The following is a 13773-nucleotide window of genomic DNA, read 5'->3' as shown; positions in this document are numbered from 1 at the left end:
CCTGGGCAGTCTCTTGTTTTCCATAAACAGTAACACCTGTTCCAACTCAGTGAGTTTGTTTTCCACAGTGAACTTCTCTCAACGTCTCTTTGCAACCAGCACTCAGCATACGCTGCTTCGTCCTTGAAGAGGACCGGCCACTTGTGCTGATGGTCAGGTGCACAGTGTGACAGCTCGGCTGGGCCAGCAGGACTCACTCTGGCGGCGGGACCTCCCAGTATTTCCAAGGCCTGGGGGACTGCCCCGCCCTCACTAAATCCTGAGCCTCTGGCCCAGGCCCTTTCTCAGCACTTGGAGATGAGAAATGCTCCAGGAAGTGGCCACCGGGCCACCATGCCTGGCCCGTCCTCGTGGCCTCCGGGTGTCACGTACGCATGGGAAAGCCCAGGAGTCTCGCCAACTATGCACGTGGGGGTGGGCAGCCCCGCTCTCCTTCTGCTGGCCAACCTGTCCCCCTCTGACAGGAGAGCTGGGACACTGGGGCACCCAGCGTCCAGGGAGGCCAGCCTCCGGCAGCCTGGGCTCCTCCAGGGCCTCCGTCCTGGCCGGTGGTGGACCCTACAGCCTCCCAGGGGTCCCGGGCCCCTTACCATTGGTGTAGGGGTTCGAAGTCTTCTTGTTGGTCATGACTCGGGCCGTGGCGTTGTTGACCTGCCCAGAGGGGGGAGAGGGGGAGGGGAGAGTGAGCCTCAGGGGCCTGGGCTGCCCCAGTCCTGCCCTGCACTTCTCCATGGCCCCTCAGAGGAGGCGGCTGAGGTGGGGAGGGAGGTTCTGGGGCACCTAGGCAGAGGCGTGGGACAGCCTGGCCTCCACTCTGGCCTGCCCCCCTCTCTTGTCTGTGCCGCCTGCCTCCGGGAGCCTTGGCCGCCGCTGCTCCCAGCACTGGCCGGTGCCTGGCCTGGCCCCGGCCCTGGGCTCAGGCACTGCGTTCACACTCACTGGCTCTCGACCCTCACACGGCTGTTCTACAAACCAAACTCCACCCGGCTCTGGCAACCCAAGGTCGCTGGAGAGGCTGGCTGGTGGCCGCTCATCCAAGTGCTCTCAGGCCAACTAACTGACCTGCCCCAAGACAGTCTCCACTCCGGGTGGCTGTAGGCAGAGACCTCCTAGCTGTAGGCACCGAAAGGGCTACCCTTCTGCCCCATTCCCCCCAGGCCAGATCTTTCTGATGTGCCCACAGGAGACCAGGCCAATGAGGGAGAGGCAGGCGGGTGCCATGGGGGTGAGTCCTACTCTCCAGACCTCTAGGCCCCTGGCCACTGCCCCGGGGGCCCGATGGGGTGGTAGGAAGGAGGGAAGAAAGAAGGCCTCTTTGGAAGAGAGCAGAGAACAGGGCAGGTGGCTGAACCCAAGGAAGGGGCCAGGGTAAGCCCCTGGGGCCTTGGGCCACAGCCTCAGGTGCCACCAAGTGCTGGGCCAGAGCCTGGCCAAGGTCAGTGCCTCCATTACTCTGCCCTTTGGGTACCCTCCCCTCAGACCTCTCCACTGCCCCTCCTGTGGGCTTCATGCCAGCCGCTGGCCCCCCTCCACTACCCCTGGCTGCCCTGCCATGGGGGAGCCCAGCTCCCAGGCACCCAGAGCCACCTCTGGCAAGGGATATGCAGCCCTCTGGGGAAGGGACAGGGAGAAGGCAGGGGTGTTGGGGGGCCTGGCCTCCTTCTTGCTGCTCCTCTGGGCTGGGTGCCATTCTAGGCCCCGGTCACTTGCTGCTGGCCCTTTGGGGTGAGGGCAGGGGGGAAACCTCAGGCAGGCAGCATGGGGGAGTCAGGGGGCAGCTGCTGCTCCCTGTGAAAGGAATCAGGGGGGACCTATGGCCCCCTCCTAACTGGAGTACAGATTGGGCTGGCCACAGTCCTTGGAGCTCCCAAGCCTCAAACACACAATTTCCAGGGTCCTCCCAGAATCTGGCTGATCCCCCCAGTTGGGGGTTCTCTCTCAGGAAGGAGAGGAGAGGCAGGCGTGGGGGGTCCTTGGGCAGGCCTGAAGTCTAGACCCAGAGGGGTGGCAGGTGACGGGCTGGCTCTGCCCTGCCCCTGCCCAGCTTCCTGTTCTGGGGGCCTTGGCCTGGTGCTCTGCAGGGTGGTAGGGAGCTGGGTGGGGGACCCGGGGTGATGGGTGTCCCCGCCGCAGCACTTATCTGAGCACCTCAATTTTCCGTCCCTCTACGATCGTCCCATTCAGCTTCTCCCGGGCTCGGTCAGCATCTGAGCTAGTTTCAAAAGTTACAAACCCAAAGCCCTGTGAGCAGAGAAGGACAGACACGGAGAGAAAGACACAGGATGAGAGAAAGAAAAAAAAGGAGGCATGGGGGGGGCAGGGCAATGGGGGGGAGAGAAAGGGGGGTTGAGTCAGCTGAGTTGAAGGAGAGGCTCAGGCAGCCCAGAGGTCTTCCCGGTGCCCTTGGCAAGGTGCCCAGGAGGGGTCCGGCCTTTGGCTTGGCCTCAGCCCGGCCTGAACTCCAAGGGGATAGTCAAGGCTACCAGGGACATTGACCCTGCCAGGGTCCAGGACTGTTGCCCTAACGCCACCTGGGGGACGGGAGGCTGGGTTTCAGGACTTGAGGGAGGCAGCCCCACCCACCTTTGCCCTAGAAGCCTGGTTGGGGGGGTGGCAGTGTCTTCTTTTCCTAGAGTGGGAAGCAGGGCTCATCTTTGCGGGCACCTCCCAGCCGCCAGCCCCGCAGCCCCTCCCCCACGCCTCCGGGCTGACCCAGGAGGCCCCGGCCCGAGCGGCCCAGGCCCGGTGCAGAGAGGTCCCGGCAGCTCAGAGAGAAGGAAGCGTCAGCAGCAGCAGCAATGACAACGACACAGACAGTGGGGGGGGGTGGGGGGGGAGGAGGGGAGTACAAGCACCCGTGTAGCTCAGGGGTCCTCGGGCGCGAAGCTCTCCAGGAAGGAAACGCACATTTCACAGGTTAGCCTGGCGGGACCTACAGCCGGCGCTGTAATGGTGGCGGCCTCTGGGCGGCACCCACCTTGGAGCCCCGCTCGTTAAAAATGATCTCCACGTCTAAAATTTTTCCGAATTGCTGCAGAGACAGAGAGGGGGTGGGGGAGACAGGAGATAGATGGTGGGTTAAGACTGTTGGCCTGGCAGCCTGCTCCTCGGACGCTCTCATCACTGGGTGGCACAGGGCAGGCAGGAGGGCGTCTGGGGTGACGGAGGGCAGGGAGGCGTGAACACGGGCCAGGCCCAGGTGTCCTCCGTGGCTGGGGCAGCCGGGAGCCAAAGGGCTCCACTGCTTTGGGCCGAATGCCTGGCTGCTGCCCACTCACCCACCGGGCAGCCCAGCGCCCTATAGGTGTCAGCACCTGCTGGGTGCTCAGTCAAGTAACAGAATGAAGTAACCACAGGACTAGAGGGCTCCCTGCAGCTCCCATGACAACCCCACAACTGGCCGGAACCCTACAGCACAAACCTACACAGCAGGGGCAGGGGCTGGAGAGGCTGCTGGTGGGGCAGGAGGCCGGCTGCCCCTCCCCAGGAGCTCTCTGAGGAGACAGGGGTCCTGGAGCCCTTGCCAGGGTCGGCAGCGGATTAATAACCTCACGGGCACTGACCTCGGCCTCCAGGGGACCCTGTGAAGCCTGAGGACAGGCGGTGGAGGTGGTGGGCTGCCCCGTCCATTCCTCCCTCCACCCCACAGGCTCAAGGGAGAGCTGGCTGGACCAGCAGGCAGGAGGCGGCAGGGGCAGGAAACCCAGGGGAGCCACCGTGGCACCTGGGCCGCATGCCGGGGGCCAAGACTCACCCCGAACATTTGCCGCAGGTCGGGGTCCCTGAACCGGAAGGGGATGTTGGAGACGTGGAGCCGCTTGGGTTGCTGCTTCTCTGTGGGGTCGGAGGGGTGGAGCGGCTGGCTGTCCGTCTGTGCCGCTTCATCTGTCTGCTGTGGAGAGAGGGCTGCTCTCAGCTCCCATCCCATGGGGGGGGTGTCTAAAGACCAGGTTTCCGCACCTCTCGGACTCCCCTCCCAGGGCCGGGACCCGCCGGGGAGTCTGGGCTGAGAATGCTCACAGGGCACGGCCCAGCAGCACCTCAGCGCCAGCGCTGCCGCCTCTGGGCCTCTGCCCAGCCGTGCCCCAGACGCCGGCGCGAGGCCCCGTGAGTCCCTGCTCTCTGCTGCCTGGCCCAGGTCTGACCACGGTCCCCCAGCTCCAGGGACTGTCTGGTTCTTGAGGTCCCGAGTTTCCCCCTTTCCCCAATGGGGGACCATTCTGGCCTTCAAGGCCTGATGACAAAGTGGACATCTTTCAAACCCGCCACCTGGCACACACATCTATAGCGGTGCTGCTTCACCCCACGGCCACCCAGGGCTGCCTCTCACTCTAGCCCCACTCTGCTGCTCAGCACTTTGGGGGCCACACACAGGGTGACCAAGTCCCGTCCTTTATAGCTGGTCCTCATTTTAAACCCAAACACTCTCAAAAGAAATCTTGGGTCTCAAGAAACAGGGCTGCCGCTAAGTAGGGACCCCACTCCCACCAGCCCCCCATGAAGACCGGGCTCGGAAGAGGCCATGAGCAAGGCTCCTCTGGGGTGGAGCCCCTTCTCCAGGGACGGGCCACCAGCTCACCGCCAGGCTGGCCTTTAGCCTGTGCCAGTCCCTGAGGACTCTTCGATGCCAAAGGCCTGGGGCAGGTGTTCCATCAATGCTGGCTGGGTGATGACTGGTTGCTGACCCAGGTGTCTGGCCAGCTCACTGTGACTGTCCACCAGAGCCCGAGGCCCTCTGTATGCCACTTACAGGGACACCAGAGCCACCCACTGCCAGCCGGTGACCACTCTTCTGGCCTAACCCACTGGAGAGGTGAGTTGGAGCGTAAGTGTCCAGCAGCTGCCTTAGTTAGTGGTGGCAGACAGGGTGAGTGGACAGATGCCAGGCTCCCTGCCACAGGGCTCCTCTGCCCCCAGACCCTCAGTGGGGTTGAGCTCAACACCATGGGTATGAGACAAAAACAAAACTTCTATTTCCTCCTTCCTTCCCTGTTGGTTCCTGACTCCCCTCCCAAGGTTTTCTCTGGGTCACCTCCCCAGGACACTGCTTGGACACATCCTTGAATTAGAGTCGGCTCCCAGGACAGGACCCCAGCTGAAAGCATGGGGGGCCATGGCTCCAGCAAAGCTACCTGGTCCTTTCCGCTCTGCCTGGAGAGAGTGAGGGAGGAGAGTAGGTCCCCTGAACCTGTGGCAGAATTGGCACAGATGGGTGGCCGTGGTGTCCCATGCAGCAGGGAGAGGGACATGCAGCGCTGACTTCCAGCCAGCAGAGGGCAGTGGTTAACTTGGCTCGTAGGCCTGGCTGTCACCCAGAGACGGGGGAGCTGTACATGGGGAGTGGGCGGAGGACCCCAGGAGACTGAGCCCACTGAGTGTCAACAAGATCCAGATCCCTCCAAAGGCCGAGGGTGAGCAGCCGAGGGTGAGGTGAGAGACACGGGGGTGAGGGGCCGGGGGGGGGGGGGGCTGAGGCTCACGTGGGGCCAGGACACCAGGAACGAAGGAGCCCTGGCCCCGAGCAGCTGCACACACAGGCAGATAAATGGGCTCAATGGCTGTAAAGTTGTAAGATGTGCTGAGCAACCCCAGAGTGTAATGGCACTGGCTGCCCGAGGGGAGGCGAGACCTTCCCGCCATTTATCATGGCTGCCCAGGCAGCCTGTGCTCCTTCGCCAGGGGCTCCCCGTTTTAAAAGCACTCTTTGCTTCAGTGCCTAAATGCACGGAAACAGGAAACACCACCACGACACCCCTTCCTTCCCACAGCCAGTCTCGCTGGCTTTGCTTCTGCAGCCTCCCCATCGCTGTGTCCCCTTAGCCATTCCCCCCTCCAAGGCCAGGAGCTGGCCTGCTCGGCCAGGCGTGGATGCCCTTCCTACCCTCTGAGGAGCCTGAAGCCCCCTCTGCCCAGGCCACCCCAAGCCCAGCAAAGGGAGAGGCCAAGAGGGCCCTGGGCAGGGGCCGTGGGCCCAGGGGCTCTCAGGTAGCAGACGAGGACCCCAGTGCTGGGATGGAGCCAAGGTTTGCTGGCGTGAGACAAGATGCAGTCTTGCCAATTCCTTTCTCTGCAGCCCCGTCTCCCCTCACCCCACCCCCTCAAAGCCTCCTGGGAACTTGCGTGATGGCCACCGGCCACTTGCCCGACACGGCTCACCCTGTGGGCAGCGGGGTGGCCTTGGAGGAAGCGTGTTCTGCCTGTGGCCTCCAGCCGTCCATTCGTGATGTCTTGTTCTAACCTGGGGGCACTGGGCAACCCCTCCTCAGGCAGAGCTGGGTGTCCACCATGGGCTCTGTTTGAACACCACCACCTTCCAGGTCTTAGGGGCCGCCGCACGCTGTGTGCCCCACGTTGCCTTTTGCCAGAAGAATGTAGGTGACAAGGGGATCACACACAGGAGAGGCCAGTCTGGACAAAAGCCAGGGGCTCGCACGGCCTGCGCCCTGGCATCCCCAATCCGAACACGGGCTGCCTGGGGTAGGCCCACGGAGGCTGGGTGAGCTGGTGGAGCAGCACTGAGGATGACAGGACAGCTGACCAGCGCGCAGGTGCTCAGCCTCCAGGTGGCAGCGCCAGTAGCTTCTCTGGAGGAGGCGGCGGCTCCTGGACTCTCAGAGCAGGACGGGTGTGGGTCACCCTCTCCGGCTCCGCCCGAGGTGGAAGGCTCCACTGGAATGCTCAGGGCCAGAGTGCTCACGCCCAAGGCGGGGGCCAAGGCCTCGCCGACAGCTCTGGGTCGCCTGCTAGCCAGTGATTTCCACCTGCATTGCTCATTCCGCCCAGGGGCTGGGGAAGCACGGCCTATCCTCCCGGTCCCCAGACAGGACACCTGCAGACACTGACCCTGAACAGGACCTGGAGACCTGAGCTGAAGGAAGGGAGGTCAGGCTGCTGCCACCTAGGATGGGCGCTGTCCCTGGGAGCCTCTCACCGCTCTCTGTGGGGACTTCTTTCAGGGACTCTGGGGTCTCCTCAGAGCCCACAGACTCTCACAACCACAGAGGCCACGATTGACACCCTCAATTTTATGCCTTTGGCTGGACAGACGCAATGGCCATCATGGGGCAGGGCCGGTCACCACTCCTGTGTATTCAGTGCTGTCCAGTGCCTGGCGCACAGCAGGTGCCAACAGATATCTGCTGAGCGAAGGCAGACTTGCCACGTCGCGGTCAGGCTGCGCCTGGGCCTGGTGTCCAGGAGGCCTTGGCTCTTTCTGCCACACAGGCATCAGCTGTTGGCCCCACTTTGATCATCTGGTCTCCTAACAGTGCCACTTCCTGGGCATATCCGGGCGAATCCAGGCTCACCATCTGTGAGGTCATGAGCCTGACCAGAGGCCCCCTGACCACCGCAGTCCATCAGAAAGGGACCAGCAGCTAGTGGCACATTCATGGCGTTCGCAGCAAGCCCCCTGGCTCCACCCACCTTTTCAGGGCGCGCAGGTCATGGGTTTGCGCATCAGAAGCAGCGGAAAGCACAGTTGGCTCCCAGGTCTGAGGCCATGAGCCTGGCTCTTTCCATCTGCAGAAACCCTGGGGGTGTCTGGGGGAGACACCGCACCCAGCACGGCAGGGCGGGGAGGAGTCTGATGGCTTCGAGAAGACTCGGGCTGGGCAGCACTCGGAGCAGGAAGGAAGGGCCCTGGCCGGCCCAGACCAGGGTCGGGCCCCTAGCTGGGTGGGCTGTCTCTCCAGAGAGCTTGGCTGATGCTGCCCCACGGGGAGGGAGGGCAATATTTGTACCCACGCAGCACCGTGGGAGTCCGGCTGGATTCGGGGGGAGGGCTGAGAGCCTGGTGGAGGGTGCACCCACTGGGAGCTGACAGGGCTGCGCTGCTCCTGGGCAGCTCGGAGCTGCTGGCCCCTTGCCCAGCCCAGGCAGCCAGCACTGGGGCAGAGCCAGCAGGGACGCTGGATGACCCCGGAGGCCCAGCGCAGAGGTGGGGTGGGCACCGGGAGCAGCACTGGGGCGCACAGATTGGGGCAGGCAGGCTGGGTTCTGCGCCTGGCCGCTGGGTCTCAGCCACTCCTTCCCACACTCCTTCCCAGCAGGAAAGTGCCAGGCTCAGCCCTTTCTCCTCGGAGCTGCATTACAACCACATAATTGAAGCTATCTGATTGGAGGGCAGCCAAGCAGGTAGATTACAAGTGATTAGAAATGATAGGCCCGCCTGCAACCGAGCCAGCTCGGAGGCCCCAGCCTCGCTCCCACCGGGCCCCCGCTCGCCCCCTACACCAGGCCACCAGGCCCCCAGGCCGCCGCCTCCGCCATTTCCCTTGCTGCCCAGGAGTGGGTCACTGGTGGCCGGGGACACGCTCCACCTCCCAGAGGGGGTGAGAGTTTGGCTGAAGTCTGGCTCAGGAAGCGGGGGCAGCTGGAGGGGGTGGGCCTGCTGTGGGCGGGTCACCCTGCACCCCGCTGTGGCTGGCTGAGCAGGTGCCACTAGGAAGATGCCTGCTGTGAGATGATGAAGAACTGCAAGGCTGGGACCCCTATCACGGCACCTGCCCCTCCACCCAGGGGCTCGCCTCGCTGCCCTCCTGAGCCACCCCCCTGGGTGAGCCCTGCTCCCTGAGGCTCCGGGCCACAGGGGCCCCTTACCGGCACGGTCTGGGCGCCAGCAATGGGCTGTGAGCTGGCCTCGGTGCCCGGCTGCTCGGGGTGGGTCTGTGCTGGTGTGTACAGGGTCAGGCCGTGCTCTGGGGGCACTGGCGTCTGGCCCGAGTAGTCCTGCGTGGGGTGTGGCGGGGGCGGGGCGTACTCGGCTGGGATCCCGTTCTGTGGCGGAGGGGGATACTGGGCGGGGGGGTAGGGCTGAGCCATTGCTTCAGGCGGAGCCGTGGCGTCCTGACTGCCCTGCGGAGGGAGAGAGAAGGCTGGTTAGGCTCCAGGAAACCCAGACACGATCCCCTGGGAGCTGTCAGTGTGGACTCTCAGCATCCCCCCGACCTCCCCTGCTCCGCAGTCGGGGTGCTGCGGGAACCACCAATGTGGGGCATAAAAGCAGCCCTGGTGGAAGTCCTTCAGCCTCAGAGGAGGGAGGGGGTGGTGGGTGGTGTTCTGGCTCTTCCCACTCCCCATCCCTCACCAGAGATGCTCGCCGAGGGCAGGCTCGCAGCAGCCCCTCTGAGCAGGTGAGGCACTCTCTGGCCTTCTGAGGGTGTCCTAAGGCGACAGAGTGACCCTCACCTGTAAGGACAGGTGCCAGCTCTCACTTGAGCAGCCCGGCTGCAGAAAGGACCCTCGCACAGGCATGGATAGTCAGACAGTCACGACTGCTTTCCTCCCTGCGCCTCGGGAGGACCCCATGTGCGCTCCCAAGCTCCCCCATCACACCGGGACTTGCTCTCTTCTAGCCTTTATTCAGTTGTGACTTACTCACCTGACACCCGTTCACGGGGAGGCTGGGGATCGGGGTGGGTAGCCCACCTCTGTGGGGTCTACAGTCCCGTGGGAGTATATTCAGACAATGCCCCAGAAGTCGAATCAGCTGTTACAGCTTGAGGTCCCCAGAGAGGCCTGGCCACCCCAGGGCGATAGTGAGTCAGAGACCCTGCGGATGCTCTGCCTTTGGGCCAGGCCCCCCCTCCCCCAACCGGCAGCCTGCCTGCCTCCCTTGTAGATGAAGGCCTGAGGCCAGCTCTGTGCCCAGGGCCCAGCCCCACCCTGCTCGCCAAACCCCCAATGCCAGCCTCCACTATCTCAGTGCTGGACACCCCTGACTCCTAGGGTGACCTCTGAGCCGGTAAGCAGAAGTCCTGTCCTTGTGTCCTTCCCTCTCTCTGCGGAAACTGGGACAGCGCTCGAGCTCCTGACAACCAGAGGGAACCAGAGGGCAGCCCAGGTGTGCACGCACACACATGCACTCCCCATGCAAAGCCCGTGACCCGCTGTTAGCAAATGTGTTGGCGATGCCCCCCAGCTCCCAGTTTAGAGAGAAGGGCGAGAGGCCCCTGGCAGGGGGAGCTGGTCGGGGTGGAGGAGCACCTGGGGTGGCAAGGAGGAAGGGGGCAGGAGAGCGGGGAGGAAACTGTGGGTGGGATGGCGAGGGGGGAGGGAGAGGCGGCTCATGAGATCAATTAACTGATAAATATTTGATTAGAACCTTCACTAGCTGAGGTCTCCCGGCGCCCCTCCTCCTGCCGCCTCCGAGGCTCCGCTCCCATCTGCCTCCTTCTCACCCCACCCCAACTTTTCCCAGTCCCCTCTTCCTGGGGTCCCCCTCGGGCTGAGTGACAGCTGCCAGTCACTCTCACTGGTGGAGCCTGGAGCCCAGCCTGCCAGGGAGCCTGTACACAACGCAAGGGGGGCTCACTCGGGTACTGGGTGCTGGCGTCCGAGGGGACTGGGGTGCGCACGAGGAACCGCGAGATGGGACAGCTGGGGACGTCTGTGACGTGATAGTCAGACACCTGAGCACACCCCGCTGACTGCCCTCTGTGGGCAACAGGAGGGCATGTCCGGCGCACCGGCCGCCTGCCTCGTGTCCCCTCCCGCCCCGGGGATGGACAGCCGCGCTCCGGTCCATGACCAGCCGCCTCCACTGCAGACCGGGCCCAGCCCTCTCCCCAGCACGTGCTCCCAGCTCAGCCGTCTCCCCAGCAGGAAAACCCTCCTGGAGCCAGAGCCGCCAGCCCACGAACCCGCTGCACCGCCTCCCCGCAGAGCCAGGGTTCTCGAATGTGCTGCCTGGACCCTTGACCCCCCCCCCCCCCCCCGACTCCCATCCTCTTAAGCCCACTCCACTTCCTGGGCGCCCTCCCTCCCGGGAATGCTCTGCAGGCTGCGGAGGGTGCCCCAGGGGCGGGACCAGGTCCGAGGGGAGCCAGCCGCTCGCTGGCCGGGAGGGGGCTGGAGAACCCCCCGAGCGCGCGCCCCTCCCGTCCCATCCGATCCATCCTGCTCCTGGCAGGCAGTTCGATATCTTTTATTAATTAGGGCTGTCGGGTGGCGTGTGAACCCCGTATTACTTCACCCGGGGACCGCGAGGTCATGTGTCCGGCAGCCTCTGGCCCCAGGTCCCTCTCCTCCTCCACGCGGGGTCTGGCGCCTGGGCTGCCCAGACAGACCGGAGGGCAGCGGGGGGCTGCCTGTCCGCTCCCACGCCCACCTGAGACCTAGAGGGGCTCCAGGGGACCCCCAGGCAGAGCCCCGCGGGGGACAGGACCCGGAGTCGCCCAAGTGTACGATCCTCCACCGAGTGCTGTGTCCTGCTCTTCCTGTCGGTGACGAGGGGCAGGCGTGACCAGGCACCAGCTCCCCCCGAATCTTGAGTGTCCCCCACTTTTTTCGCCTTTCCCCCTGGGCCGCAGCTGCTCATTTTCCCAGCTGGGCCTCAAGCCTCTGCCACACCGCGTGGGGTACCGGGCTGCTGGTGGGTGACGGGCTGCGTGGGTGGGTGAGGAGCCGGGTCACCCCAGCAACGAGCCTGCCCCGAGCACGGAGCCCAGAGCACACGGGGCGGCACCCGGGTCCCCACTGAGACCCCAACATGGGACCGGTCTCTTATGTTTGCAATCCTCACCTGAGGATATTTTTTCCATTGATTTTTTTCAGAGAGCGGAGGGAAGGGAGGAGGGAGAGAGAGAAACATCGATGAGAGAGAGACACGCAGACTGGTTGCCTCCCGCAACCAGGACCTGCAATCAAACCTGCAACCCAGGCACATGCCCTTGACCAGGAATTGAACCCGAAACCCTTTGGTCCACAGGGCGATGCTCTAACCACTGAGTCACACTGGCCAGGGCTGGGACCAGTCTCCTGACAGCTTCCTACCTGTGACCCCAGGGTGGGATCCCACCCAAGACCCTGTCACCAACGGAGACCTCAGGTCCTTCTGACTGTGCCCGGGCCACACACGCTCACCCCAACCCCCAACCCCGGCTGGCGAGCAGACCCAGCCTGGGCCTGGCTGTTTCACGCGTCAGTAAAGAAGCCACGGACATTTCACAGGCTCTCTCTTCTGATAAATGTATTTCAATAAAAACGGCTTTCTCTGTAATCCTGTGTAGTTTATTTTATGCATTTAATACCATTTTGGGGGAAGGGGTCCATGTGCTTCACCAGATGCTAAAGGGGTTCGAGGCGTAAACAATGGTCAAAACCTCGGGTCCCCGATGGACCCCAGGGGCCCTCCCGCTCCAACAACCAGCAGAAGGATAGACACCCCAGGACGGAGCATTGCAGAGCCCACCCCCCTTCAGCCCCTTCCTGCATCGGCGGGGCTCGGATCTCGGCTGAAAAGCCCCAGGCAAGGGAACGGATTTCACACGATTAAGCCCTAACTCCCTCCAAGCTCACTGCACACACATAAATAACGTGGCCCCATAAATCCTGTCTCCCTCAGCCTCACCTCCCTGCCACTCTCCGACCTGCCCGAGGAAATCAGCAAGGAGCCACCTGCCTGATGGGACTGGGGAAGCAGGGGGCCGGGGGTGCTGGGGAGCCGGCCCTCCTCCGCTGTCAACCAAGGGGAAGGAAATGCCACCACCAGGTCCACAGTCGCAGGCCCAGGCGGGGTCTCTGCAGGGCAGGTGGTGAAGCTGAGCTGGCTGGGGGCTGCCAAGGGAAGGGGTCAGGAAGAAGCCTGAGGACGCTTCGGAGACAGAGATGTAAGCTGGGGAGCCCGAGGGAGGGGGGCCCGGGCCCAGCCTCAAACCACCAGTCTCCCGGCGGCTCCCACGCGGCTCGGCTGGGCGTCACCTCCCCACTCCCCCATCAGGAGCTGTTTGCTGAGCACCTCCTGTGTCTGGGGCACCACAGTGCAGAACATGGCCCAGGCTGTGCTCATGGGCAGGCCCTGTGCAGGGATTCTCTGCTGTGAGTGGGCCTCTTCCCTCCTCCACTGGTATCCTCCACACTGGGAGTGCTCAAAACACCTCCTCTGGGAAGCCTTCCAGGATGCCCACACCCTGTGGTGTCCATCTCGCTCGGCCCCTCCATCTTCCCCCGAGGCTCGCTGAGATGTCACTGTGCGTTTCCAAGCAGGTGTACACAGGACACCAGGTTCCCACTCGGTGGGGTGGAGGGAACATCACCGGGGCCAAAGCTCCTTCCAAGGCCTGTGAGGACAGAGCTATGGACAGCTGTCAAGGTGACCCCGGAGCAGGAGTGCCACAAGAACCTATCCATCCTGACCACGAGGCTGGAGAGCAGCCCGCAGGGCACTGTTCCCCAGGGTCCAGGGCAGCTGGCTCTGCGCCCCGGGACAACCTCTGCCACCGGAAGCTGTCCCCTACATTTTCATTGAGAACTATTAGCATCATTAATGGCCCGTGGCCTCCATTTAGCAAATGGAACAGGGTATTAAGCATGGTGCCCAGGACATGAGGTGGGCAGGAGGAGGTGGGAATGGGGGGGTAGAATGGGCACCAGGATTCATCCTTGGGTGCATCCCACGGTCTGTGCCCAGTGGCCTCGGGCTCCAGACGTCCCACCTCCCTCCTACGGTGCCCTTGTGGCTGCTGTGAACTCTGGGGAGGCGGATTCACATGGAAATCCATGGAATGTAATTAGGGAGGTAAATTTCCCGGCAACCAAGATTACATAACTCGTCCCACAGTCAACGCCATGGGGGGGTGTCTGACTTGAGAACGGGGATCTATCCTTGTTTGCGGCCACTCCCCTGGTGGCCCCTTTCATGGGGGCGCTTGAGAGTTGGTGGTTGGGGCACTTGGTGAGGACAGAGCCTCTTGGTGGGACTGTCCCGTGTGGCTGCTCTGCAGCTGGACACAGTGGGGTTGTGGCAGTGGGCCTGGGGACCAGCAGCATCCC

General features: G+C 63.6%; 1 protein-coding gene across 5 annotated transcripts in view; it reads right to left on the bottom strand.

The window, feature by feature from the left end:
* RBFOX3 (RNA binding fox-1 homolog 3) overlaps positions 1-13773 on the bottom strand; it is a 184029-nt gene that overhangs the window by 8221 nt on the left and 162035 nt on the right. For 4 of the 5 annotated variants that reach the window (XM_081161190.1, XM_081161192.1, XM_081161189.1 and 1 more), the window contains 5 exons: positions 8602-8856; positions 3755-3892; positions 2978-3031; positions 2149-2241; positions 591-651 (listed from right to left, as the gene is read on the bottom strand). In XM_081161190.1, coding sequence (XP_081017316.1) covers positions 591-651; positions 2149-2241; positions 2978-3031; positions 3755-3892; positions 8602-8823 — 568 coding nt within the window. In that variant the 5' untranslated portion in view covers positions 8824-8856. Of the gene's footprint in view, positions 1-590; positions 652-2148; positions 2242-2977; positions 3032-3754; positions 3893-8601; positions 8857-13773 lie in introns of those variants that run through there. The other variant, XM_081161188.1, reaches the window with a different exon arrangement.

Source organism: Miniopterus schreibersii (assembly GCF_964146895.1).
Source record: "Miniopterus schreibersii genome assembly, chromosome: 16".
In the NCBI taxonomy this organism is placed as follows: domain Eukaryota; kingdom Metazoa; phylum Chordata; class Mammalia; order Chiroptera; family Miniopteridae; genus Miniopterus; species Miniopterus schreibersii.
The sequence above is the reverse complement of the archived record's forward strand: the minus strand, read 5'-3'. Positions and strand labels throughout refer to the sequence as shown.